General features: G+C 38.3%; 2 protein-coding genes across 4 annotated transcripts; one reads left to right on the forward strand and one right to left on the reverse strand.

Moving 5' to 3' along the window:
• Positions 1-941: 941 nt before the first annotated feature.
• LOC112576370 (general transcription factor IIH subunit 4-like) lies at positions 942-14,821 on the forward strand. The gene is made up of 14 exons (XM_025258764.1): positions 942-1,254; positions 1,521-1,622; positions 2,926-3,057; positions 3,257-3,350; positions 3,707-3,801; positions 5,049-5,229; positions 6,007-6,090; positions 10,427-10,559; positions 11,182-11,233; positions 11,463-11,541; positions 12,090-12,137; positions 12,505-12,645; positions 13,282-13,427; positions 14,040-14,821. Exons 1-13 carry the CDS (start codon positions 1,127-1,129, stop codon positions 13,387-13,389), a joined length of 1,377 nt encoding a protein of 458 aa, XP_025114549.1. The 5' UTR covers positions 942-1,126; the 3' UTR covers positions 13,390-13,427; positions 14,040-14,821.
• LOC112576365 (E3 ubiquitin-protein ligase COP1-like) lies at positions 11,612-24,568 on the reverse strand. Of its 3 annotated transcripts, none has more exons than XM_025258760.1 (22): positions 24,496-24,568; positions 24,057-24,181; positions 23,299-23,358; positions 23,009-23,106; positions 22,596-22,657; positions 22,186-22,299; positions 21,582-21,650; positions 20,936-20,995; positions 20,626-20,667; positions 19,980-20,120; positions 19,677-19,866; positions 19,051-19,189; positions 17,857-17,917; positions 17,382-17,464; positions 16,862-16,970; positions 16,473-16,554; positions 16,166-16,282; positions 15,812-15,929; positions 15,415-15,539; positions 15,161-15,249; positions 14,331-14,390; positions 11,612-14,190 (listed from the first exon to the last, which is right to left on the reverse strand). In XM_025258760.1, the coding sequence occupies exons 2-22, from the start codon at positions 24,167-24,169 to the stop codon at positions 14,128-14,130; spliced, it is 1,995 nt and encodes a 664-aa protein (XP_025114545.1). In that variant the 5' UTR covers positions 24,170-24,181; positions 24,496-24,568; the 3' UTR covers positions 11,612-14,127. The 3 variants fall into 3 exon arrangements, with proteins under 3 accessions (XP_025114545.1, XP_025114544.1, XP_025114546.1); XM_025258759.1 differs by having other exon boundaries at positions 19,677-19,869; XM_025258761.1 differs by having other exon boundaries at positions 19,677-19,812; positions 24,496-24,566.
• Positions 24,569-24,579: the final 11 nt, after the last annotated feature.

Below are 24,579 nucleotides of genomic sequence, written 5' to 3' on the forward strand. Positions count from 1 at the left end.
TAGGGAAATAAAGCAGGGGTACGTCTGTGGATTCTAAAGTCGCCTAAGCACACCATTTCCGAAGACAAACCTGAGCGGCGGGCTTTTTCAGCAACTGTGTCAGTCCACGTGCTTCCTCTAACAATTAACTGTTAACAGCCAATTCGGGACAAATGAATAAAAAAAAAATGAATTACAGGTCCATCATATAAAAGATCACAGAATAATTATCTAGAATGCATGCAGTGATATTGATGATAACGATGTCGATGACAGGAATGGGTGTGTCTCGTGTCACGTTTGAACAAGATTCTGTATAGTGGTTATAGAATATTCGCTTTGTCGCCTTTGCAGTGGGCGTCCGTTGGGTTCAGATCTTGTCTGCATGGGGACACTGTGACATCTGTTCACAAGGCTGGGCGTCGGGTAGACCGGTTTTCTTCCCCTCCCTTTCCCCCCATAATGCGGATTAAATTACCTGACGGTGGAAGCACGTCGATCACTGTCCTATACTAAATTAATCAACCAACCATGCAATTACAACCAGATTGCAACGAAGGAATCTCTTCTCCGATTATTTAGCTTTTAACTAATTAGCTTGTTCAGATTGTACGAGTTTTAAAGATTCAATCAATCTTTTCGCAAACATATATATATATAGAGTTTACGTGTATATACTGAGAACATTGATGACATATCGAGTTACAGATCGTATGCCTTACAGATCATACAGTTACAGATCTCCTACGCATCCTGTGTGATATTTGCGGTATATAAAGTTATCCACTGGAGTGACTAGACACTTGTTTACGGTGATTTATTTATTTATTTTTTGATCGGACCACGAACTTATATTATTATCGTTAAATATTATACATATGTCCGTGATCGGACCGCGGACCTATATGGTGCTCGGACTCACTTGGACAGTTTCTGGATTTGTTTCGATTGAATCGGAGCTCTCTGATCTGAGAGAGCGAAAAGCAACTTCCGGGGAAATAAAAGCATGGACGATAACAGCATTTGTAAATAATGATTGCACTACAGTTCGTCTTGGTTGTTAGTTCATGTATTTCCACGCTGTTGACTATTTTTTCCACAAATGTGGTTACTCTTTGATCTGGTGATCTGTTGATCTGTTATAATCATGGCTTCTGGTAATAGTGCGTCAAGACGATTGCTGTGTAAGGACTTGCACGCCTACCTACGTTCTTTACCCGTATCGGTGTTGGACAAACTGTACAATCACCCTGCTACATGTTTAGCCGTTTTTAGGTACGTGAATTTGACTGCACAAAATGTACTAAATAATTTTTTAGAAATGCATACAATTTTTTTTTCGAACAAAAACTGGAGGGAAGCTCCATGGAACTTATGTACCCTGAATATCGTATTTTTGAGCGCTGATCATACTGCCTCATTTATATATATTTTTATATTGTAGATAGAGAGATAGAAAGTTTTGTGGATTAACAACTGTATGTCCGTGAAAAAAACATTTGTTTAGATTAGCAAGTAATGCTTTTCTCAAATTTTCACAGAAATTTGCCAGAACTCAGTCGACTGTTCGTGATGCGACTACTGTTTGTGGAACAGCCTGTTTCTCAAGCTGTAGTTGGGCAATGGGTCAACAGAGGAGCAGAGTAAGAATCTTTCTTGTTTAGCCATTTTATTTCGAGTACATAAAACTACTAATATTTTATTTACTTGTAATGTGGAGCCAGCATGAGGGCTCTCTCAAACTACCTCTAGGAATAGTGGGTGAGGCTATGGAAATGAGTGTCATGACTTTCAGAGAAGTTATTACATGGTATGTGAGTGGATTCACTTGATTTTTATTGTCCTATGATGTTATTTTATTTCACGATGTGATATTTTGGGGGATAATGCAAAATCAATCATTCTTGGTAGATGTAGTCCATAGAAGATTCTGTTCTATGTTGCAAGAAGAAAGTGAATTTATTGCTAGGTGTTTCCTTTGGGGAAAAAAGCTCACAGCAGATTGGTGTGGAATGGATGGTAGTTGAGATTGATGAATGCAAATTTGGCTGAAGGAAATAGTCTTTGTGCAGAGAGGCTGTGGGGTGGAGTGGGATAGAAAGAATCAATTGATGTTTTTGTTGAGAGCAGATGATCTGTCAGCAGACTCTGTTATTAAACATTGGGTTAATTAAAGATCTATTATTTATTAGATTGTTAGGAGGCATGGGGGAAGATATACTTTGGGTGAGGCTGTATATATCTAGCTAGCTGTAAACAATCGACTGACTTTTGTTAATTTTAAGACAGATGTTTACACAACCACTATTAACTCAGCCTGGCGACATGTCAGAGCTACACTGCCTATTACCTGCAGGAGTGGCAAATTAGAATATTTTCTTTTGTTTACAAAACTGGCTAAAAAGGAAGGTGGAGATAAATTTTGTAAATTCTTGGACATTGACTGGAGTATACATAGTGAGGAAGTGCACTCATTTGCATAGCTACACCCATTATTGACAGCAGCACATTGGTTCTGTAGACCATTCACTTCTGGTTCTGGTAAGTCCAATATTTGTTCCATAATTGAATATATGTTAAGCATTTTTGCGCTGAAGTCATAAGATTCTTTCTAAACAATAATTCAAAACTGACAACAATATAATTGTTATATGTAAATTCATAAAAATGAATGAAATTTGTCTGACGTAATGTACATTGAAAGTAATGTGCTTAGTGACCATAATATGAGCAAATTATGGTTTCAAACAAATGATATTGGTGGAAAAAAAAAACCACATAACATTAGAAATTCTCCATTGGCAGTTAAAAAAAAAATCCATAACATTCTTCTGCTCTATCATTATATCAGGAAAAACTAAAAACTTCATTAAATCTGTATACAACATACATGAAACTTGTACTTTGTAAGGAATTGTAATTATGTTTTTGTGGCAAAATTTGCAGAGAACTACACCAGATAACTTCACCCCTTACTGAACTGAGAGTATGGCATTTTCAGTCATTGGCAGGTGGGATGCCTGGGTGGATTCTTAATCCAGTGTTTAGAGAAAATATGAAGACTGCACTTCTAGGAGGGTATGTTAATATTTGCTTTTATTAGCAGTTTGGAGTTGGGTGGGTGTGGATATTTATTCATCCAATATTTGATGCATCTTTTACAGTGAATCATTCTCTCTCTCTCTATATATATATCTCTTGTGATAGTTTGTGTTTAACTCTTTAGATTTAGATAAGAGGTGACTGTAATGAAGAAATAATTCTTAATGTTAATCAGTGGCCAACCGTGGACAGGCAGATCCCCTTTAACTCCGGATAAACATGCGAGAGATGTTGCATTTCTCGACAAGTATGCCTTGGAGCGGTGGGAGGTGAGCAACTACAGTTTGCATGTTTTGTTATCACAGGATGTGCTTTACCAGAAAAGGATGCTGCTTTATTGCTGTTTGATGTTAGATGGTCTGAAGACATTTGTGTTTGTGCAATACAAGGCATTTTGGTTGTTCTAGGGAGAAGTTAAGTGGCTTTAATCAGATACAATCCATACAGATCAACACAAACCAGATATTTATTCAATATCTGTAATCCATTACACAAGCAATCAGAAATCCTGTTGCAGTGCTAACCCTATGAGCATGACTGTGTGCCATATAAATCATGCATTTATTATTAGTGTTATTATTAAAATGCTTAGGAGAATTTGCATTTTGAATTCTTTTTTCTTCAGTGTGTGCTTCACTTCATGGTTGGGTCAACAGAAGGATCAGATGGTGTCAACCGTGACATCATTGATGTTCTTGTCAACAGTGGTCTTATGGCAAAGTAAGTTTCCTTGTTATGTGCACAGTTACTGAGTAGGACTGAATGTACATATTGTTCTTCACTGATTTTGCACCAATCTATAGCCCAGTTGTGAGAAGGAATGGGAGATCACAATGTCGCATTAAGCACTGCTGTGGTCACAACAGTGTTGTATGGGTCGCCAACGATAGCTTTGCCTGACTTTCACTAACTGCCTAGTTACTGGGGCAGGCTTCACTCAAGTATACATCTTGACACACGCTAACCCACTTTCTTTGACATGCAGTTCATGCAGTAGGGGTTATATAGAGAGCCTTCAGTTGTCCTGCCCCAGGTAGAAATCTGTGACTCCTGTGTTAGGTGTGATTATATGAAGTTAAATAGCCTCTCATCCACTCCCGTGAGATATTTTTCATCAGCATTCACTAATGATTACATTCATTAATGACATCCTACTAGCTTTATTTTAAAAAAAGGATTGTGCGAGCATGTTCACCCTTAAAACAAGTTTTCATTGATTTAACAAAACCACAAACCCAACAAAAATAATCATATATCCCCATCACATAGTTTGTGCATAAAAAAAAATCGTCTTTCATTCTTTCTAGATCAGAGAACTTAACAAAAAAAAAAAAAAGAAGCTTTACTTTATTTTAACATGGTTATTAAGTGAAATCTAGAGGCCTTAGTAATGCCATCTGTATGGTTTAACATTTGACCTTTGAGTGCTCGCAGGTGATCATTTTTTCAAGAAGCTCGCTCTTTGTGATTGGTTAACTCAGTAGGCTCTAGGACAGACCTGGGCAAACGCCGGCCCGCGGGCCGGATCCGGCCCGCCTCCTGTCTCTGACCAGCCCGCCTGCTGGCCGCCCACCAGTAAATATACTATATATACAGTATTGGGTAAAACTGAGTTAACTATATTAGTCCGGCCCTCTAGAACCATCCCAGTTTCTCATCCGGCCCTCTAGAACCATCCCAGTTTCTCATCCGGCCCTCTAGAACCATCCCAGTTTCTCATCCGGCCCCTTGGGAAAATTAATTGCCCACCCCTGCTCTAGGAGAATTGTTCACTCTTCTGTAGCAAAGCCTTCCCTTCTAAGTCAATTTTATGTATAACAAGTGAACAGTTTCAAAGCTGGTCAATGATAGGTTGATATTTTGATAGTTATGTAAGATTGATTCTTTGAAGTTTCAATAATCAGTGAACAATGTTTATGCCACCCAGAAGCAAGTTTACTGTTGTGGCTGTTGTGATTGTTTAAAAGGGAAGATGGTGAGGCATTACCTAACATCACACCTGAAGGTTTCCAGTTCCTCCTTTTGGACACAGGGTCGCAGGTGTGGTATTTTCTGTTGGAGTACTTGAGAACAGTTGAGAGTCGGGGACTGGATCTACTCACTTGCCTTCCCTTCCTCTTTCAGCTCAGTTTTTCAACACTCGGAAAGGTATGCTGCTGCACCCAGTGCTGCTTCTGTGTATCATCATTGTGTTGTCTCACAGGCTCAGTAGCTTCTCCTTTGCTATTACTTTTAAATAAAACCCTGAACATGACATGGAAAAGGATTCATGATGTGAATGTGGAACATGCACTGCTTTAAAAATTCTTTTAGACACATGAAATTAGCTGTTCAATTTTTTTTTAATGTCATCTGTTAGCTGATGTTAATGTTTTTTGTGTAGTTGACTTGGTTCGTTGGTAGTCTTTCTTGTGCAGTGCATTGAGCTCGCATCCATACTTTATGTTTTATTTTACTTTTCTACCTTATTTTTTTAATAATTCAGTTATTATTACAAATAACATTATGTTAAAGACATTGGTGGGAAGTAAAGTCTGATATGAGAAAGTGACAACATCAAAAACTAGGAACAATGCTTATAATAAAAACTTGTGATGAGCTGACTCTTGCTGGCCAACACTTCCCATCTAGGGGTGCTTTTGGTCCACATGGATTGATTTCTAAAATAAAATGATAAGCTACAGAGCATGGTTGAAATGGTGCCAACTTAATAAATATTCTTGCAAAATCTCTCACATGAAAATATCTTGAGCTGACTTTTGGATTTCTCTTTTCTTTCTCTTAAAGTTGAATGTAGACTTTTGCATATAGACTTTCAACACATTAAATACTTCAGTATTTGGTGTTGATTTTAATTATGAAATGTGGAATTTTTTAGTACTAGGTATGGTTCTTCATTCATTAGAAGGATCCCTATGTTTTCAGGATTACTCTACTGAAGGAATGCGTGAGCCTGAATTGAGATTTTTACAGCACCTAAGAGAATTTGGTTTGGTGTACCAGCGAAAGGTAGGTTAACCCTTATAGCCCTGCATAAAAATGTATTAAAAAGACTGGCTAATAACTGAAGACTGTGAAGATGACAGTGGATGATGTTTGTTTTTCAGTACTGCTGCTCTCAGATAAACATTAGACCAAGTAACCTATACATTTTTGGAAAGGAGAAATCTTGAACTTTGTAATAAAAATAATGAAAATAACCTTCCCCGGCAAAGCCATGATCGTGGCTCATCATGCCATAAGGGTTGTGGTCATTTCTACCTCAAGCTGTGTGCTATCTATCTATCTATTCCTCTTTGTGCATCAGGTTGCACATAAGGCCTCAACCAGAGTCCGCCACCGATGTCGATCGGCTGAAACACGCTCTAGGTGACCCCATGTCCAGCCCTTTCCTTTCATCTCCCTTTCCACTGTTCTTCTCCAAGTTTCCTTTGGGCGGCCTCGTTTTCTTCGGCCGTCTGGAGTCCATCGTAGGGCGACTCTGGAAAGGTCTGCTGTCTGCTGGCGGAGCACATGTCCAATCCATCGCCAACGCCTTCGTTGAACCTGCGTGGTGATGGACTCGGTTTCACTTCTTCGGTGGAGTTCTTCGTTGGTGATGGTGTTTGGCCAAAAGATGTTAAGTATGCGCCTGAGGCATCTGTTTTGGAAGACGTCAAGCTTGTTACTGATGGTTTTGGTCATCTTCCAAGATTCTGATCCGTAAAGGAGGGTGCTGATCACATTTGACTTGAAGATTCTCAGCTTGATCTTCTGGCTGATGTTTTTTGCCTTCCATGTGCTCCTGAGTGAGGCGAAGGCCTGACTGGCTTTCGCCAGTCGGGCTCGAATCTCCACCTCCGCATCCCCAGTGTTTGACATTTTGGACCCAAGATAGGTGAAACTGTCAACTTCCTCAATCTCTTCTCCATTTAGTTTGATGCTGTCTTGGACTCTGGCGTTCACTCTCATACTGTTAGTCTTTTTTGTGCTGACCTTCAAGCCAAGGTTTCCAGCTGTTTCTGAGAAGGCCTTTGTTTTTTCCTGCATGTCTTGGTGGCGGTGTGACAGCAGGGCAATGTCATCAGCAAAGTCCAAGTCTTCCAGCGCTGTTGTTGCTGTCATAGTCATGGTCCATCTGAGCCCTCTCCTCTCGCTGTCGGTGGAAGTCTTCATGATCCAGTCCATGGCCAGGATGAAGAGGAACGGCGACAGAATGCAGCCCTGCTTCACCCCGGTACTGACGTTGAAGGGGTCTGTGAGCTCCGTGTCACAGACAACCTGGGATTTGAAATCGCTGTACAGCATTGCAATGACCTGAACAAGTTTTGCAGGGACTCCGTAATGCCTCAGGATCTTCCATAAGGACTCGCGGTGGATGCTGTCAAAAGCCTTCTCCAGGTCGATGAAATTGATGTACAGCGGTGTGTTCCATTCGTTGCTCTGCTCCAGAATCTGTCGCAGAATGAAGATGTGTTCGGAGCAGGATCGCCCAGGGCGAAATCCTGCTTGCTGTGGTCGGAGGTCTTTCTCAAGAGTTGCCGTCAGTCTTGACAGAACAATCTTGCTGAAGACCTTGCTGGTGAGGGAAAGAAGTGTTATGCCCCTCCAATTATTGCAGTCTCCAAGATCTCCTTTCTTGGGTAACTTGAAGATGAGCCCTGTCTTCCACGCAACAGGGACCTGCCCTGATTCCCAAATTTGCCTGAAGATTTCAGTCAGCTTGGGAGCTGTCACATTCACGTCTGCTTTCAACATCTCTGCTGTTATTCCATCTGCCCCTGGTGCTTTGCCGCTCTTCATTGTCTTGACTGCTGCTGTCACTTCTTCCAGGCTTGGTGGGTCTGTGCAGATGTCAAGGTCTATAGCTGCTGGCTGGATGTCTGCAAGCTGAGGGGGATCTGGTCTGTTCAGAACTGACTCAAAATGCTCCCTCCAGCGCTGTAGTTTTCCTGCCTCTCCCTCGACGACATTACCGTTCACGTCTTTCACTGGCACATCACTGTTCTTAAACCCGTTGTTTAGCTGTTTGTTTATCTTGTACAGTGTCTTCAGGTCATTTTTACTTGCTGCATTTTCTGCTTCATCTGCCAGTTTCTCTATGTGATATCTTTTGTCGGTTCTTGTCATCCTCTTTACCTCTTTGTTCAGTTTTGCATATCTTTGTCTGTGTTGTTCCTTCAGGCGTTCAGATCTGGTGCTGTTGATTCTTTGTTTGGCTGACTTTCTCTCTTCTATCTTCTTCCATGTCTCTTCTCTGATCCACTGTTCTTTCTTTTTCCGTTGGAAGCCCAGTATTTTCTCTCCTGATTCCTGTAAGACTCGATTGAAGTCGTCTAAGGTCATCTCTTGTTGGTCTCCTAGTGCCTGGAACCTGTTCTTTACTTCCATAGCAAAGGCCCTTTCGGTGGCTGGATTTTTTAGTTTGCCGGAGTCCACTCTCTGCTGACGTGCCTGTTTTCCTCGTGATCGACGCAGCTTCAGAGAAACTGTGGCTATCACAAGAGTGTGGTCACTGGCAATGTCTGCTCCTCTGTAGGCTCTAACATCTTGAAGTGAGCTCCTCCATTTTCGGTTGATGATGACATGGTCTATCTGGTTCTTTGTGATCCCATCTGGTGATGTCCATGTTGCCTTGTGGATGTCTTTGTGTGGGAAGAGTGTGCCTCCAATCAGTAGGTTGTTTTCTTCACAAAAGTCTGCCAGTCTCTCTCCGTTGTCATTGATGCTTCTGATTCCATGTTTGCCCATGACATGCTCCCTGCAGGTGTTGTCACTTCCCACCTTGGCATTGAGATCGCCGATGATGAGCAACATGTCGTGGGCTGGAACGCTTTCTGAGGCTGCCTGGAGCTGATCGTAAAAAGCATCCTTGTCTTCTGCCTCAGAGTCATTTGTTGGTGCATAGCAGGCTAGCACTGTCAGCTTGGTGTACTTGGAATGGAATCTTGCTCTCAAAAGCCTGGGTCCATAAGGCTTCCATTCCAGCAGTGCCTTTTCCGTTTTCTTGTTGAGGAGTAGAGCTACTCCTTCAGAGTGCTGAGCGTCTGATCTTCCTGAGAACAAGATGGTATGTCCTGACGCTAGTCTCCTCTTTCCCGTGCCGGTCCATCTGACCTCACTGACTCCCAGGATGTCCAAGTTGTAGTTGTCAAACTCCTTGACTAATTGGAGCATCCTGCCAGTCTGGTACAAGGTCTGGACGTTCCAGCACCCCACCCTCAACTTCTGCCTCGGCTTCAGTAAATCCGCTGTCGGGGCGCCAGCTCCCTTTCGGGTTTGGCTGTCGTCCGTCATTAGTCCAGTCTCCTGGTGTGCTTCATTACCTTCGCCATCTGTGACGAGTTCTCTGGTTTTAGTTTCTGTAACAGGATTTTTTTTACATGGTGGGGTTGTTAGCCCTACCACAACCTATTTTACCTCTAGGTGAGGTGTCCACCTTAGTCGCCTCTTACGACATGCCTGGCTGGATGGCAGGGACCCTATTCTTGCAATGCTTGCTAGGCAAACATACCCCGGGGTCCCACAGGGACAAGCTGTGTGCAGCCTTAGCTAATCATTGGGTTTTTACAGTAGGTACGGGGAATAGAACTTTCTGGTTAGACCTTTCTGCATAATTGAGTCATTTTGTGACATTGATAAGTTCAGTTGTGACGTTCTTCCATGGTTCAAGCAATTTTTGGCTGACCTTTGAAGACTACCTTTGGCCTATGTCTATTTATTTTGGCTACGTTCAAATGCTCTCTGAAAACATATCACAAAACATATTCACAAAGTACTATCCCTGAAATAGTATCCTTAACTCCCTTATAATACTGTCACGTTAACTATCAAGTATGGCTCCAACTGTTTGCACTGTCCTTCATACCTCCATCTATTGCTTTACGTTCTGTGCCTGTACATATCTCACCATCTACTATCTGTTCATTTATCATTACTGGTTTCACTACTCAGGCATTCAGTTCAATTTTCTTTGTTGGGATGATGTGGTCTTATGTGGGGATGATATGGTTATGGTGTGGTCAGTTCATCTCTGGCAGGTCAATATGGCCGGGTTGATATGGTTTTTGGTCAAAATGACAGCCTCATTTATTGTTGTCTCTTTGTTTACCATGGCACATCAGTAGATTGTGTTTTATTAATGATTTGCAGATGTTATGTGTTTATAAAAATACTTTGAAATAGTTTTAAGAGCTTTACTTTTAAAATGTTAATAAATATTAGATGTGTTTGAAGTCATGGTTTGAGGTTGATTTCCCTACTAAGACCCTTTTCAGTTATGACCTGATTTAGATGAATTTTAGAAAGTCTTAATAGAGAGATTGCTCAGAAAGATACTAGCCCTTTTTTTTTACACTGAATACAGCGCAAGTCTCAAAGGTACTATCCAACAAGACTGGCTATCAACGTGGCATCTGGACTTAAGTCAGTGACCTCTGACACTCACAGGCCAGGGTTTCTGGTAGTTGAAACAAACTACCGCATCTATGCTTACACAGGTAACTTCAACTATGTTACTAGCAGACCCATCTTTGTAGCTGACATAGTGCAATGGCAGCTATGCTGAGAGATTCTGATTATTATTTGGATTTAATAAATTTGATCATTTAATCTTTATCACTGGAGAATATCTACCTTCTGAAATTAACTTTCTTCCCTTTGGAAAATGATTATCTGAATCCCTTTCCACTCCCAAATAGATTTTAATTTCAAAAAAGAAATATTGTCAACACCTAAATAAAGTGACATTTAGATATTTGATGTTGCAGTTCCAGATTATAAAAGAATTTCAGCATGTAATATCGGTTGGTAGATATGTGCACTATTTTCACATAGTGGGCAGTCTCAAAAATCTTGCAGAAATAGCTCTTCTATGATGGTGAAAGAGAGGAAATTGTTAAAAATGCTTCATTAATAGTCTCCATGTACTTCCCCTGATCTTTATAGTTGAGCTGTGACAAAGCAGTGCCATCTCTGAGGCATGCTTGTGTCATGACCATATGTACAACCACGTTTGTGGGTTAAGACTTGCTCCTTTTCAACTGTTGGTTATTTTTATAATTGCATAGTAAAGTGTGACTGCGAATGTGCACCCAGACACTGACATACTTTGCTTTGCAGATTCTCCCTTGCAGGTTGCACTGCTGGGTCTTTTTTGTGAACTTCTGTACAGGTTAGGCTTTATTTTTTCTCAGTTATTAATTGTCCAATTAGAAAAGGTGAACTTCCAGAAATAAAACTGGTAATTGGCACTGGAATGCAGGCTTTGACTTTGTCATTTATCTGTTCACTTCCTAAATGTTGTATAAAAAAAAAATTTGGTCAATGTACTGGGCTGTGGGAGACAAGTGTATTTCAATCAACTATTGTTATTACTGCTGCAGTAAATGTACATTTTACAGATTTCCAAATATGGTGGTTGCGAACCTTACTCGTGACAGTGTTAGAGCAGCGTTGGCAAGGGGCATAACAGCAGAACAGGTTTGGACTTACTCAACTCGTATAACTATATCTGATGTTGCCTTTGTCCCAAGAACATTTTTAAGTGAACTGCACTGTACACCAGTTTATTTCAATACATACAATTAAAATTCTGTAGTTAATAGTAAACAATCTTGTTTATTACAAATCTGATGTGAGAATTTAATTGCAAAGACAAAATGATAAAGCATTTCTGCAGTTTCCGAGACATCTACATCCATTTCCCCCCCACCCCCTTCGTATGGAGCCTATGATGTTGAATACAAGAATTTTGGAATGCAGAAAACAACTTCTAAGCACTGCACATATTGCTAGTAACAAGCAACAGGGATCTGGAGATCATGAAAGTATTTGTTGATGTTTCAAATTTTGTGCCCTATATTTTGCACGTTGCTTTTTACTAACAATAGGTTGTGGAGTCCTGGGAGGTTATTTTCAATATTCTGGCATCATATAGAGACATCTGAATACTGTGGCAGAATACTTTTATGGTAGCTCAACACCCCATAAACAGGACTACTCTAAGTCTAACTGCTCTTTATCAACAGATTTTGAATTACCTGCGAAGTCATGCACATCCAGAGATGATGAAGAAGGTATGCTTTTATTAAAAAAAATATGGCACCACATGGTTTAGCAGTTTAGGCAATCCAGATATGTAATGTTTAGTTGCCAATTGTGTTTCTGTTAACAGCAAGACCGATGGGCTATCTCATGTCATCTTCTTTTCTTCCAGCCTTTAGTTCTGACCTGTTGTACCTGTCAGATGCTTTTTACTTGCTGGAGAATGTTCTTGCCTTAACATTCCCCTTCTCCTGTGAATCCCCCCCACCACTTTGTAATTTTGGTTTTCCTTTTAAATTTCTTCTCTTACTAGTTATATGTCTCGGCATTCTATACCGTTGTACTGTGGCATTTCCACCACAAATACGCATGTTTTAAAAGTTAAGTATTATTTGACAGAACCCTGTGATACCACCAACCATCAGTGATCAGATCAGACTTTGGGAACTGGAGCGTGCTCGTTTGACTTTCACAGAGGGCATACTGTATAACCAGTTTCTGTCACAGGCTGACTTTGAAATGCTTCGTGATTATGCAAAGGTTAGAAAAAAAAAAAAAAACTTTGGGAGGAAAGGTGAATGTTAATGTGATTAAAAGCTTAGCTTTGAAGGAGTAAAGGCCAGAGCCAACAGAAGATCGTATGTTAATGAAATGTAACCCTGGACCTATGCTTCATGTTTGTAGGCTTGCATCTTAAGAATAACCCTCAGATTTTCGGAAATAAAATCTTGTACTGAATTCAGCCAAGTAATATGGAAATGGTATTGTATTCTTGTAAATATTTTAACATTCTATAAATCACCACACAACATGCTTCCAAGTGAATTATGTCCTGTTTTCATATACATAATTATCAGCAAACACAAGTGCTAAATAAGTGGCTGACTCTATCAGCCAATCTTTTATCCAAAGCCTGTTAACAGAATCCTTCGTGATATTTTTATAACACAAATGATAAAACCCATGGGCTAAGAATCTGTAAAGACTTGCAGTAAAGGTGGCCTCATCACAAGTCTTCTGAGTAGAAATGTCTTATTTCTGCTACAGAAAGTCTTTTTTTTTTATATAAAAAAAAAAAAGCCTTGAAGGTGAAACAAATGTCTGGGATCTATTCAACATTGTATTATTCGTTTAACTCTTTGCAGGTATTTGATGCAAAATCTCATTCTGTTACAGGAGATGGATGTGTTGGTATGGGAGATGCCAGAAAAGCGGGTTATGGTTGTAACAAAGGATGGACATGATGATGTGAAACGCTTCTGGAAACGCCAGCGCCAGTCTTAAGTGCTGCAGTCTGTAATAAATAAGAATGCTCAGAACAAGTATGTCATCACATGAAGGCTGTACTATTAGCAATTTTTTGGGGGGTGGGTGGGGTGGGGGGGATAAATTTATTGTTTTAGTGGCCCTATTTCAATTCTGCCCATGGTGTTGGAGATCAATCCTATCACCCATGGCTAGAAGTCAGCATCAATCCAGATGTCAATGCACAGCACTTGAGCGGACTGCTTTGTTTACATCACAAAGTACCTTACACCAGGGCATAAAATATCTGCCATCTTACCCTGAAGTATTTTGTTCATTCTGTTTGTATAATGATGTGCCATGGTATACTGGCCACCAAAATTTTAATCCAATCTGCATATGATTAGGATCTTCTTCTAATCTGTGGTAGGACTATTGTATAGCACCAGGTGGCATAGTCTGCAGGTTCCCAGGGTGTGGGTATCCTCTAGCAGCACTAGGCTACCTGCACCTATAGCCTTCCTACAACCATTTCACATGAAATGGTCAGGTGACAGCAGTTGTCTTTTTGAGAAGGACTTGCAGTGAGCACTTAAGCAGGCTGCAGAATTCAGGGAAGGGGATCAGGCACTTTGATGGTTGTTCTTAAAATGCAAATCCCTTGATGTGTCCAACTGCATCTGTTGCAGCATGTCTTGATCCAGTCCTCAGCAGCTACTGATGTAGGGGTACAGTGTGGAATGAAAAACCAGGACTGCCAGTCATATGTGGCCAACTTCATACAATTTCCAGCACTTTTACTGTACCTTGGCTGTTGGCAGCCACCAACACATTAGCACCCTGAAAATACAAATGTGACAATGGTAAATCCATGTGACATTTATATTTATGAAGTGAAAAACACTTAAGCCATATCTGTGAGAAATTAGAAACAGAGGATTGTGTTCAAACAGGTAAAAAACCTAGGAAATACAACTTACAGGTTTCCATGTCACAGCACTGACAAACTCACTGGAATCATCATCTTTCCTCTCCTTTTCCTGCAGAACAAGGGAAAAAAAATCACCATATACCCCAAAATACGTTTGTTAATGTGTGATGAGCAGACTAAAGACCATGGGTGGGGAACATTTGGCCTACCAAGACAGCCAGAGATCTAATAGCAATGTAGATGTATATTGAATTTCAAGGGATAAATGAATGGGCATTAGATAGGAAACATGAGTACATGATGTGACAGATGTATGCTTCTTGTCAGCTGCATGTGTGTGACCTTCACATCAAGCCTACAATTGACAGGACTACTTTTGGTTTGATGTCGGCTGTTGATACATTTAGTGTTCTTTATTCAATTAAAAAAAAAATTATCTTCACAATTGCTGTGTTCTATTTAGGCATACAAGCATCCACCATTCATTCTTTCATGGATTTCCAAAGGATAAGCCAATGAAAAAGCTTTGGCTAGTAAAAATTTGGATTTAGGAATTTATTTGTGCATGTGCAAGCATGTCTGTGGCTAGACACTGAAAATTTGAACATAATTTTGAAAAAGTGGATAGTGGTGACTTGGAGAACAGCAGTGCCAGGCAGGCTGGGATTGTGCACATTGCAAAAGTGTTAAAACATTGTGGTGAAACTACAGCTTGAAATAGAGCAGCCTAACTTTTAAGTAGATAATTTTTAGTAGACCTGCAAATGATGTCATAAATATCAAAATGGCCCCTGGAGAGGAAAAAAAAAAGGCTCCCCCACCCCTACTATAGATGATTGTGATATTGCACTAACTATTGATGCTGTGAAGGAAACTTACCAGCACACTTCGCACTGTGTCAAATTTGTATGTCATTATATGTTTGGACAGTCCTTTGTAGTACAAGTAAAGGGAATTGTTTTCACTTCCTGAAAATGTATAAAAAAATGTTTATAGAGAAAGATATTTTTTCCAAAACAAAAACTAATTATTACTGACTTGCATGCTTTTCTAAGAACAGCCTTATTAAAATTTATCCATATTCAAATTCAAGTTTAGTGATGCATCACATAGATACCATGTTAGGAACTCACCACATGATACATAATCACCATCAGTTGCCAGGCCAACAAAGTTTTTTTCATTTGTATGACCCGTGAAAGTACATATGGAGTTAGGACGCTTAAGGTCCCACAGTTTGAGTTGACTATCTGTGGACCTGCACAGAAAAGACACTTTTCCAAATAAAAAGGCTTGTGAAAATTACTGATTGTAAAAGAAAAAAAAATTCCCTCTTTATTGGGAGTCACGTGATTGCATATTTATTGTACGATTATCTATGAAGAACTGAGTGTTGCCCAAGCTTTGTTTTGGAAGTGCTTAGCTAACCATGGAGTTCCCCCACCCATTTGTATATGCACCACAAATTCTGGGTAAAGTGATGGTGCTATCTCCCCGCTGTGAACATCAAAGTAGGATGACAGTACTCACGCTGATACAATTTCTTCACTGGACAAGAATTTGACATAGGAGACTGCTTTTTTGTGGCCTCGGAAAACTCCTACTGCCTGACGTGTCTGACGAAGATCATAGTAATGGACACAATGGTCTGTAACGAACAACTCCACTTCGTTAAAAATATAACCCTAGCCCTAACCCTGCACAAAAATAAGTTGCGAACCTACTTGCACTAACATCTGCTAGTATGAAACAGATATTCTTTAGTACAACCCTACTTCGATTGAAATTTTGAAAAATTAGATTGTAAATGAACATGACAGACAGGGCGAGACTGACTCTTAATGGCCCCTCCCCCTGTTAAAAACAAACAAAAATAAAAATGACCTGCAGAGCCAAAAGCTAGATGGAAACGACTTTCTGGGTTGAACTTGACACAGCAAACATTGGCCTTTGCTTCCAGACTTGCAATAGAGTGGTCAACATTGCATGACCATAATTTAACTGAAACAACAAAAGAAACTGATGGCTGATTATCTGCAAAGTTTATTAATTAAAATCATTTAAAAAGTGTTTTATATGTGCATGTGTTCATGCGCATGCAAAATCATGAAGCAACAAAAAATAGAGCTACGTGGGTTTCTTTGACAGGAAAACAAAAACTTGGTGACATTTATTAAGAAAAATCCTTTACCTTTACAGTCATCTGATCCAGAGGCCAACAAGCGGGGATCCATTCGATTGTAATCCACACTCCAGCATCTTTTCTCATGCTCCTAAAAACCAGGGCCCATCAAGTTACTTAGCAATATACTCAAGCATTAGCTGAATGATTGTTCTGGAATATGTAGTCAAGCCAAATGAAAAAAGTTAAATGGGGATGTAAATGCAGTTGGTTTGCCATAATAAGCAGATACTGATTTAGCTCATTCTCATTTAAAATTGCATGCCATTTAGCAATGTTGAAAAATTGCTACCTTAAGGGACATTCACACAGCAGGAACACAATCTGACCACCACTTCAGCAGAGTTAATTAACCACATATTAACCAATATGCCCACTGCTTAATGTATGCATCTGACCTGAAACATTTTGACACGCTGACCAGTGTTGGCATCCCATAGCGTGACTGTACCCTCATAGTCTGAACTGGCAAGCCCACCCTTGTGGTAGCTGCTCCATCCAACACAACTGTCAGAAAAACTCTTCAATATCTCCACTGCTTAGTGCATTTATCATACAAATAACTCCCAGCAGCTATTTGAATTTAGCTACAGCAATACAACACAAAGCAGTTACTCTTTTTCATTTCCAGGTCTGCAGAAGACTACTGAATTTAAAAATCATATTCACCATTATATTTATGCACCAGGATATTCACCTGTGAAAAACACCCTAAACTGAAATTCTTTCAAAAATGATTAATGTTTTCTAGTTATAAACTTCATTTCTTTCTGTTAGGAAATATGTTAAAAATTTCACAGTCAATGCAAAATATGTGGTGGTAAATAGTTTCCTCAACATTTTTCATGTTTTATTAAATTATGTGATAAGATAAAATCAAAGATATGAATAATCATCAATGCAGATCAACACAAGTACCTTATCTTGGACTGGCACACCATCTCAATGATAGGATAATGAATATCTACAGCATCCTTGATCACAGTATCGTATTCATACACCTGGTACAAATAGACCACATATGATGGATGTGTAACTGTCTCGCGGTTACCCCCAACGAGATTACATTTCAAATTCTATGATCTTTCATGTCTAAAGGTAATGGTTTGCTGGCTGCTATGGCTTTTTTATGAAGAAAACTGTATTAATCTAATTGGTGGCAATAGAAATACCAAATCAATCATATAATTTAGAACTGACCTGTTCCATCAGCTATGGGATCATGACAGACTGAAGTTATGTTGTAAGTAAATCAGAAATCCTCACAATTTTCCGACTTTCATATTAAATACATAAAAAAAACTTCCAAATTACTATTTACAAGTACACATGTCAACTATTTTCACCTTATATAATATGCAATAAATACAATTCCAACTTTGATTTACATTACCTTGATTTTTTTGGTCACTCCAGCAATGGCAAAGAACTCACTGTCCCGATCAAATTCAATGCTGTCAACAAAATAATGGCTCTTCAGAGGGTTTTTTTATAATGTAGCAGCTGCTATTATTATTAAGTAATTAACTCTATCTAGATGCTGCACCAGTTTTTTTTTTAGTTGTTTTGGTCAAGAATCATCATTGTGCTAAGTGTGGGTAACAGAGGCAGGTGGTAAATGAATGAGAGTAGCTCTGTGCACTGCAACATGGCAACAAAGACATTAAGGGGAAACAGCTTGGTGCAGAGGATTCAAGGTTTCTTTTGACTCTCCCTTCAATCACTAGGCTTTTAGTGTTGACTATCTTATTCAAGTCTCCACCAAAAATAAAAAAAGTGCTTTTTCATGTTTTAATATACTTTTCATATTTATTGATTGTTAAAAAAGTGTCCAAAAAAATTCTTGTCTTGACACTTGCTTTTACTGGCCTGTTCACCTGATGTGTTTTGTGAAGATTTTCCACAACAATTACAAAGAGAGCTCTTTAGATCATTAAAATGCTGTAACTCAGTTAAGACAGAAATCTTTCCTTTGTTTCTGCTGGTAACATCGGAATCTAGCGTATTTGCTCCAGTTTATACACATTTCAAGAAAATCTTTCTGTTCATTACTTCAATTTGACATAAACATGATTCACACTAGAAAGAACTTTGTTTAAAACACAAAGTAACTGTGTGAATATAAGGTGTTCCTATTATATTCTTATAGTAAATTTACATAAAAAAGCTAAATGAAGAAGTGCAAGACTGCTCAATATCCTGCTGAACAACTCATTTCCAACATAAACAAGACTGGCATGTTGATGCATCTTGAAATGTGTTACATATTTAAAAGTCATGTTTGTCTTGGTTGATTATGCAGATGCAGGTTTTTGAAAACTTCACAAAACATAATGGAACATTTACATTTGAAATGGAGAGCTTGCAAAGAGGTAACAGCCAATTGTGATGTAAGCACATGCAATGGCTTATTTGCCTCAAGTCTGTCAAATTCTAGAGTTGTTGTCAAGGTATTTATCAGAAAATAAAGCTGATAGAATGAATGTGCCACAAGGCTATAAGGCATTAAACTGTCTACTTTATTCTGTAATTAAATGCCTAAGAACTCATGCCTTCTATGTAATTTATAATTCAGCATTTTACTCACCTAGAGACAATGCTGGAGCCACCATTGAAGTGGTCAACAGCATAGCTCAAGGTAGCAAGAGGTCGAAAGGAGGAGTATCTTGTGAATTTTGACAGGCAGTTTGTAAACTCATCTAACCCCTGACCACTTCCTTCAGGGCCTGGTGAAAATACAATGGCAATTTGGCACTATTAAATAAAAATTTTATTAAAAGTATCTAAAGGCACAGATATATTGTCATAATTTCTCAGTGTGGTGCTAACATCATCATAACAATAATCATGGCTATTTATCTCACCATCAAAGGTGGCCTAAAGTGCTTTACAAAATCAAACATGCAAAAATAGATGATATCAGAACAACTTTCTAATGCCATATGATCTAAGATAATTTTTTTTTCATGAAAAGGGAATGGATTTTGTTCTGTAGATAAAGCCTGAAAACCTATAAACAACTTATTATTTCAATGCTTGCATGTAGTTACCGCGAAATATGCTAATATGAATGCAGAGCTTGCTCTGTAATCTATCACCTAAACACCTTAGAACCACAAACACAATATACAGTTTGCAAATCACAACAATATCTACACTTAAAAAGTGCTCACGTAACACATAATGTGTATTTTCTTCAAGCTACGCACTGACCAGGTTTAAGACCTGATGTCCTTATGGTGAGGTAGCACTGTTCAAGGTCTTCAAAATGTTGACTTATCTTTTTTCTACGTGAGGCAAGGGATGTCTGGAGGTAAGGTGGTTGTGAATATGATGTCAGACCTGAAGCCTGTAAAACAACATCATCTGTGTACACAACATCCAGTTCATCATCCTTGCTGACCTGCTTCAAGACAAAATATTACCAAACAATGTTAACATGGAAAATAGTAATATCACTTTACACAAACAGATTGTCATACAATGCATAGAAATCAACAGTCAACCAAACTTCACCTTGGTTACAGAAAGTAAGCGATCTTCCACAGCTTGTGATGGCACACTAACTTTTGGGCTGCTGTTAAATCCCTCATCACATGCTACATCAAGAATGGTTGCCGGTTGTGGTGGTTCAAAACCATTGGGCACCAAGTGATCCTGAAATGAACAAGACATACTCAAGACAGGAATCTCACTCATAAGATCATAGCCTATGTGAATTAATTGTTTGAAGCTATTCATCCCATTTATGTTACTAGCCTAGTGTTTTCTGAGTCGATAGATCGGTCATCTGCAAGTCTGCCTTTTCCCCCTTTCTGTGTTTTTTTTGGTCCCAGAATTTGCAGCTCTTCGGTGATTTTACTGTCAACTTTAGATCTACCAATTAACTGACATGTATAGCGCCAGTGTAGGGAAATAGTTGTAATGTGCATTCTATTCATGATCCTGTTAGTTGAGATGCATAGAAGCTTCTATACTTTTATTCTAGTTAAAAAAAAGCAACCTTTTTCCATTACAACTATACTGTGCCCTCTTTTTAAGAAATCTCAGTTCCAACTAGTTTTTCACAAGCTCAAAAACATATGGGACCATGGAATGGTGCTGCATCAACACCTGTACTGTCAATTAGATGATAAGCAGGAGATACAGAAAAATCACTCACTGGACAGGATGTCAGTTTGAGGTGCTGTTCCTTAAGTCGGTCCTGTTCATCAATAAAGGATAGCATGAAAAAGAAATAAAATTTTAAAAGCTTGATCCTCATATACTGCAATCAATCCTGAAAGACTTTAAACCTAAAACTGGGAGGAAATTGACTACTATTACAGTCACCAATTTAGCATTTATGTCAAATTCACAGCAGAAATTAAAAAAGCATATCAATAAACAAAAATTAAAAAAAAACTATAAAGTTCTATAATGATAATGAACATATGCTTGCACGAAAACTTCGAGGACCATGTAAACCTCACCTCTACAGCTTGACAGTCTGCATCCAGAATACTTATCTCTCGCATTAACTGATCCAATTGCTGTTCAAAAATGAAAAATAGCTGTTAAAAGACCACCCACTTTTTTTGTGTTATGGATTTAAACAGCAGTCTCCTAGGGCACGTATAAAGAGACAAATGAGAAATCTTTATTTATGAGGGTAACAGAATAAGAAAACATTGTTTTTTCACATCTAACAAAAAAAAAACAAAACAAAAAAACAAACAAACAAAAACAAAACAAACCAACAAAATACTACATTATGTCAAAACAAATAAAAAGAGAGGGAAAATTATATTATTTTACAACGATGGGGGTTGATTCTTGACAGGAATTTTTTTTTTTAAACTAATAAATAACGAGGTATATGTTCATTTCTTCTTTTATTGTAAGTAATGGGTGTTTACATTGGGCGGGAGATATCTGAAGGAGATCAAAGAATTTGATATAGATGTTGCAGGAGTCTTCTTTTGATGGTATAAAAAACTAAAACCTGAAAAAAAGTGTTTCATGAAGGAAAAATGCTCCCAAAATATCTGGACTGCCATACCAAAAAGCTATAAAATAGTTCTGCTACTTAGGCTCCACATAAGAAAAGAAGCATGAAATATTTTTCTCAAAGCTTACTGTCTGTTTCCTCTGCCTGACTTGTTGTAGAAACTCTTTTAGAATACAGCTTTCAGCAAACTGACCATCCTGTGAGGAGACAGGCAAAACACACACACACACAGATTAAGTGAGTCTAGTACTTTAGTATCTGGTTTTAAAGTATTCATTTCAAATATGAAAAACCATCTTCTCATTTTTTTTATTTTTTTTTTTGTTACAAAACTTTACATGTGACCATCAAGTTTCTCTTACTTTGTCCATTCAAACCTTAGAACGTCATTAAAATAAGTCTAGAGCTAACCAAGACAATTAAAATGTCCAGCTAATTGAAAACATTTTCCCTCAATAGTTTGTAAAATGTTAAAATATTCATTTTGAAACAGAATATACTATTATTCATCTTGTTGGAACAAACTATATTCTTTTATCCAAACATATGCCTCAAATGCAAAGATTAAACCCAAAATAATCACCTAGATAAATGTTAGAATTTTTTAATCATCCCTGTCTGTGATCAGAGTGTGAGGAAAATCTAATACATCATTGGAGAATCTTTATATCTCAATATTTTAATGTCACTTTGCTATCCATGGCATAAAAAAAAATCTCAAAGTAAACTTACTGCTTCCAGTTTCTGCTTTTTGCTAGCTAAAACTTCTAAAAGAAAGTTGACATTGGAAAGGTCAATGTCATCTGACAGAAGTTCCACAAGCTCAGCAAGACTGGAACCAGTTGTCTGCAAAGGATTCAACTAATAATCTCAGAAATAATAATAATAGTAGTAGATTCAAAACATGTCAGAAAAGATAATAGATTTCAATCCCTCACAGTGGCAGAGTACAAGGACAACAAGGCAGAAGAAGAATGAACAGGTAATTTTATTTGAAATTAAAGAAAAACACAATAGTTAAGATGCATTAAACCACAGACATGTTTAGGTGGACTGATGACCTTTCGCCAAGACCAACACTTACACTCTTGCATTTAAAATAAAGGTAAGATAACAGACACAGGAAAAAAAGGTGAACTCACCCTTTCAGTCTTCCGTTTCTTCTCTGTTTGTTTACCTTTGAACTTGAGGATCAGTTCATTCACTGTGAAGACAACAATTGCCCATGAATGAAGAAAGATATTAAATCTGATATCATAAGACACAACAAAATGGAGACCAGAAAAACATTTGAACCCAAATATCTACCCTTTATAGCATGATCTAAATAGATATAAAATTATTGTTCTTCCTTCATTTTCATAAAAGTATAAGTAGAACAAATAGTATTATAGTCAGGTTTGCTATGTGTCTTCCATTGCTGGTGTAAAAGAGATTATGCTTTTCACTTAGTTTAGTTTCTTTTGTAAATGCTACATAATAATGTAAGTCTTTGAATATATATGATGTTAAGATAACCTCCAAATAAATTACACTTTATATAAACCACACATACATGAAAAGTTAGGATAAACTTGATCTGGATTCTCAATGACATAGTTACACTTTGGACACCTATTGGATTTCTCCAAACTCTGTTTGATACACTTGTAGCTGCAAAAGATAACAGAAATGCTCATAAGCATTGACAGAATAAATTCTAGAAATCCATTTGATCTGGCAGAGAAAGATGCGGAAAATTTTTTTAAATATAGTGACTTAAAACTCACAGAAAAATTATCAAATATTACTTGTAATGAGAAGCGAAGGGCTTAAGCTTTTATTGAATAAAGAGTAAGATCTTACCAAAAGGAATGGCCACATTTTGTCATGTGGGCTTCATCAATGACATCAAAACACACAGGACTGCAACAGAATATGGCAGACAAAAAAAGTAGATAATAGCTCGTCTGGTTATTAGCAATTACTTTTGAATACTCATCTTTCATACATTTATTTGCATCATAGAAATTAAACAATATTTTAATAAATGTTTTATTGTTTTCACACACCTCTAAGCACCTAAATAATGTGGGTGTTCTAGTGAGCTAAGCAAAATTAAATTTTAAGTTGCTTTGCTTTATCAGTTTTCTTTGTTTTGCATTAGAAAGTAAAAAAATAATTTCCTGCAGATAATTGGAAACGCTGCACCATGTTCCAGGATGTCTATGTGAGAGGAAGTGCGTGTGCAGTGATGGTGGTGGTGGTTGGGGGGAAAGAATATGTGCTGGTGGGGCGGGAGGATGTACTCGGAAATTCAGGCATGCACGCACATAACTACAAGTGCATCAATGTGTCTCATGGGTGAAAAATAGTGCAGAATAGAAAAATAGACCTCCAAGCGTTAAAGTTTTGTTTTAATGCTTTTCACACTGTAAGCTTTTGAATTCAATGAAGAATGGAAAAGTAAAATAACTCTTTAACCTCCTCACCAAGAAAAAAATGCATAAATGTAATTTTATTATAAGTGTCATGCATAAAAGTGACAGTGTTCATTTGACATTCAATATAACTGGATGTGCATTCATCATAACATACAAATCTGTGATAACTTTTTCACTTACCAGACATAATCATTGTCACGATCCTCATATGTGCCCTTAATGCCCCCTAGTACCGATGCTGTCTGAGGTTTTTTGCGACGACGTGTTGACACCACTTGCGTTCGTCCAGCCATTTCGTCGAAAACCTTTGAAATGCAATAAAATTGCTTAATTTAAATACAAGTGTATATATATTTTTTTAAGGGGAATAGTGTGCATGATTGTTTTTTTAGACTCGCTTGTTACACACATGAAACTGTCGGCGACTTCTGGAATGCGGGCAAATGTGACGACCTCCCACCTGGAGAGATTTTGTTTTGAATTGATGGATATGTGCATGTCGAAAATGTGGTGGCTAGTTTTCGAGTGCCGGAATGCTATCAGTTGTGTCTGAATTTTTTATTTCTGCATATGTAGCCTTTCTTGCAACACGCAGTAGTTAATCAACCCACTTTCTTACCTTTTCTTTTAAGTCTGTTCGGATACAAAGTTGCCTTGTTAATCATGCGCGCCACTCAACATCCGGTTGTCGTCTGCACTTCCG

Source organism: Pomacea canaliculata, linkage group LG11, assembly GCF_003073045.1.
Source record: "Pomacea canaliculata isolate SZHN2017 linkage group LG11, ASM307304v1, whole genome shotgun sequence".
Taxonomy (NCBI): domain Eukaryota; kingdom Metazoa; phylum Mollusca; class Gastropoda; order Architaenioglossa; family Ampullariidae; genus Pomacea; species Pomacea canaliculata.

Bases quoted from the DNA above. Each gene is read 5' to 3' on its own strand.
- LOC112576365 (XM_025258759.1), bottom strand. From the start codon at position 24,169: ATGGCTGGACGAACGCAAGTGGTGTCAACACGTCGTCGCAAAAAACCT. The intron at 23,359-24,056 runs GTAAGTGAAAAA...ATTCTGTTGCAG, and splicing joins CGTGACAATGATTATGTCTG to TCCTGTGTGTTTTGATGTCA. The intron at 23,107-23,298 runs GTAAGATCTTAC...TATCTTTTGCAG, and splicing joins AAATGTGGCCATTCCTTTTG to CTACAAGTGTATCAAACAGA.
- LOC112576370 (XM_025258764.1), top strand. From the start codon at position 1,127: ATGGCTTCTGGTAATAGTGCGTCAAGACGATTGCTGTGTAAGGACTTG. The intron at 6,091-10,426 runs GTAGGTTAACCC...CACTGAATACAG, and splicing joins GTTTGGTGTACCAGCGAAAG to CGCAAGTCTCAAAGGTACTA. The intron at 10,560-11,181 runs GTAACTTCAACT...TTTGCTTTGCAG, and splicing joins CCGCATCTATGCTTACACAG to ATTCTCCCTTGCAGGTTGCA.